The 3,956-nt window shown below is 37.1% G+C and overlaps 1 protein-coding gene across 1 annotated transcript; it reads right to left on the bottom strand.

The window, feature by feature from the left end:
- Positions 1–2,337: 2,337 nt before the first annotated feature.
- Positions 2,338–3,440, bottom strand: F2RL1 (coagulation factor II (thrombin) receptor-like 1; the record flags this gene model as incomplete). The annotated part of the gene is made up of 1 exon (XM_009586107.1): positions 2,338–3,440. A coding segment is annotated over one exon (1,103 nt), but the record flags the coding sequence as incomplete, so codon positions are not given.
- Between the last annotated feature and the right edge of the window lie 516 nt (positions 3,441–3,956).

Genomic DNA, 3,956 nt, shown 5'->3' with positions numbered 1-3,956 from the left:
ATAAATTTTGTCCCCCAAAAGACTGGCTGTATTAAACATATTCTTTTTCAGCAATTTAACAGTGATATATGAATTGTGAACAATCTCTTTGTGGTATTATACAGACACACACAGACAATTCATCATCTTTACAACATATAACCTGTAACCTTTGGACTCCTGGCAGAACACAGGTAGTGCTGTGATCACATGAACTGGATGCCTTTCGTTCATATTATTCACTGCTGTATACAGAGCAGGAAGCACACTAGGCTGTTCAGCAAGATAAAGGATGTTCTCATACTCTGTTTACCACACACAGGCTAAGGGAAGAGTTCAGATGGCAGTTTGTGAAGATGGTGCAACCCCCTTCTTCCCAAATCCTTTCAGTGGACTATGCCCTCTTACATACATTTTCCAGTAAGGATGTTGCATTATATCTTCAGTTCAGTAATAAATACGCAATTATTTCCCTGTATTTTTGCCAGGAAACAGGAAGAGCAAACTGTTTATGCCTGAGAAGCATTTGTGTTCCACATCATCTAAAGAGCTGTAAACTCTCTGCTCTTCACTGAGACACTCGTTAATGCAAGTTGCTATTTTAGCCTGGACCTCTGAAATACCACCACACAAAATCCTACTTTCACGCTAAGCACCTGCTAAGAGTTAGTAGACAGGACTGCAGCAGATAAAAGGAGAGCTAGAGCTTAATTAATCTTGAGATGAGAGATCAAATGCATTAAACAAACCTCTTAGTCTTTATTATATATGGGGAGAAAAAAACTTTTTAGCAAAGTAGGGGAGAACATGGAAACCAAAGAACAAGACAAGGAAACGAACAGACTAGCACACACACACAAAAAAAATTTATTATGAAAATACCTAGGGCCTTTAAGACTGCTCAAATTCTTGCTACAGTTCAATCTACCCCCTTTCCTTACTCTCCATATTTGAAATGGTGAATATTTCCTATCTATATACCAGATGTCTCAGACTACTTTTCAGACTGAGGGCTTTTCCATTTGCTTGTATTTGTAGGGACCTGGCTATGCCTAAGTTTCAAATAGGTCACTTGGATGCAAGTTCAAAGTACAGCTTGCTGAAACTTACCAGGACTGCAAGATTTGAAAAAAATGCATTTAAATCCTACATCCAAACATATACCCATCAGCATTTCAGATGAAAAGTACGCGCGATTCCATATTCCTGAGTCATCACAAATATTCTGGGTGAGGGAAGAGGATTTAAGATATTATAGAAATCTACTGGGGCTGAAGTTTGCTATCTTGTTAATGTGTTTGTTTATATTTCATTACTCCCCCACAGTTCTGAACTGTTTGGTTTAGTTATCTACTAATAAGGTAAGGGAACAGTTTCGCTGTAATGAAATGCTTCATTAGGTAAATTTTACTTAACCATTTAGACATTAGAACTACAGTTGTCAGACTTCTAATTCACTATTAGGAATAATATCTTTGTTACCTGAAACCAAGCAAGTTGAACTACTTAGCATTTTGAAGAGCATGTAAAAGCATAAAAGAAAGCACCCAACTCAAATGTGTTATAAAAAAAAAATCTTATTTAGATATCTTAAAAAATACAAGGCACATTATATAAAAATCAAACAGCTATTCATCAAAACTTTGTTAAATATCCCCATTTAAGATCATGTACGGGCAAGCATTAAGTAACAGTGTATAATCTCAACTTATCTCAGTGCTAGCTGATAACAAGTTCATCTTGTTAACCAATAGGATGACCTTACAGGCTTCTGCAATGTTAGTATTTACAATGTGAAAACTTGGAAAACAATATAAAACTACATTATACTAAAGTTAATAAGCAATCACATTGTTGGACCCACACCAAGATGGTGAAATGGATTCTCCTCTCCTTCTCTCTACGGCTTCAAATAATGTTCAGTGTAAGCAGCTACACAGAGCAAGCTTCTACGTACACAATCTGTTCAACTGTTTAACACATTACAGTTAAAGCCAAACAAAACAGATTTCTCTGTTAATTAAATATACTAGCAAAATTACGTAACATTCCAGTGACATTTTGCTTTTTAACAACTTTGATACTGAACGAAAATGTCTTCAACCATGACTCACTTCCAAGTCAGCAGCATTTTTGCAAAGCATCAGAAATGTCATGATTTTTTTCCAGTCTAGTGGGAAGATTTAACTGCTCACCATTTCTACACAGGGTAAGCAGCTGCCAGTTCTGAAATTCAGGCTTTAACGTAATTAAAAAGCAAAGATGTTTCTTCAGACTCTCCTGTACAAAACAACTCTCTTGTCACTTACATCCTTTCAGCAGTAGTAATAAAAGTTCACTCTTCTTCTTGGATTAAAATTAGTAAGTTGATTTAGTGGTCCCATTTGAGTTTGAAGAATAAGAATCTGATTTCTTGGGGTACCTGCTTGATGAGAGAGACACTTGCATCCTCCGTGTAGTTCGTACACTTCGGCAAAGAAGAGCATTTTTAAGGTTGTCTCTGAAGTCTCTTGAAATATAGTAATAGATGAATGGATCAATACAACTGTTCAAAGTAGAAAGACACAGTGCAGTTATGTAGGACACATACAAATAGTTCTGGCTGTAGGTTTTGAGGAGCAAATAGTGCACAACAAGCAGCACATTGCTAGGTGTAAAACAGATGAGATACATAGACAGGACAGCGATAATGAGTTTGATTGCTCTTTTTCGTTTCTTCCCAGTGCTTATATCAGAGATGGAAGCATTCAGAGTCTTAATCATTAGTATGTAAGCGACAGCAGTGAGGAGAGCGGGGATTAAGAAGAGTACAATTGCAAGTGAGAGGAAATAACTGAACATGTCATGAGCCAAAACATTTTCAGGCAACACATCATGGCAAGTAGTGATGTTAAGATTTGAAATGTATGCTGTCTGATTAACAAGATACAATGGAATGGTGCCCAGCAAAATCAGTATCCAGATAGCAAGGGAGATGCCCAAGGCAATTTCAGATTTCTTTCTTGAATGCACTATGGGGTTCACTACAACCCAATACCGTTGCACACTGAGACATGTCATAAAGAGAATGGAACAGTACATATTTCCATAGAAAAATCCAACAAGTACTTTGCAGAGACCTTCACCGAATAGCCAATTATTGCCATTTACATGGTACGCAATCTTCAGTGGGAACCAGACAACAAAAAGAAGGTCTGCCAATGCCAAGTTAACCATATAAATCACAGCCGGATGTTTCTTCTTTGTTCGGAAAAAAAAGACCCAGAGGGCCATGGCATTGCTTGGCAAACCAATGATAAAGACAACTATATAAACAATGGGAAGAAAAACTGTAGTCAGCTTTCCTGTGAGGGCTTTTGCTGCAAATTCATCCACTTCATATAACTCTTCAGAGGCATTTTTTGTATTTGGAACTTTCCGGCCAGCAAAACTTCTTCCTTTTGAACTGGTTCCACTACTCTCTAAAAAAAAAAAAAAAAAAGAAGAAACAAAATTTAAGAGGTTGCTGTTACTGAAGTACAGACTTTTTGTCCTTTTTAAAAATAAACTACACCTTATGATTCACTCTGAAAAATTAAAGAGGGCCTCATCAACAGAAAAATTAAGACTGGTTTTCAAATACTTGACAATTTTTCTTACCTTTGTTTTATTATCCAAAAGACAACCTATATCCTTATTCAAGGATTGCATCAGCAACCAAAATGCTTTTCCACATCACCAGTGATATTAAAAATACCTTGTTAAAATGGCTGTCAGGTGCTCCTACCATCTGAACAGTTACAATAGAAACTGCTTCAAGTACCCCAGGGCATCATTATCCTTTCACACAGCAGTGCCAGGTTACCCCAGTGCTGGGACTCATAAAACTTTGCAGCAGGCTAACATAGCTGCAGCAGAAGTTTTCTTAGTTTTACATGGCCTGAAAATCAGGTGTGCAGTAAAAAAGAGCATGCTGTCCTCAGACGAGCTAGAACTGA

Source organism: Fulmarus glacialis, unplaced genomic scaffold (genome assembly GCF_000690835.1).
Source record: "Fulmarus glacialis isolate BGI_N327 unplaced genomic scaffold, ASM69083v1 scaffold28859, whole genome shotgun sequence".
In the NCBI taxonomy this organism is placed as follows: Eukaryota; Metazoa; Chordata; class Aves; order Procellariiformes; family Procellariidae; genus Fulmarus; species Fulmarus glacialis.
This window is presented reverse-complemented; position numbering and strand designations above follow the sequence as displayed.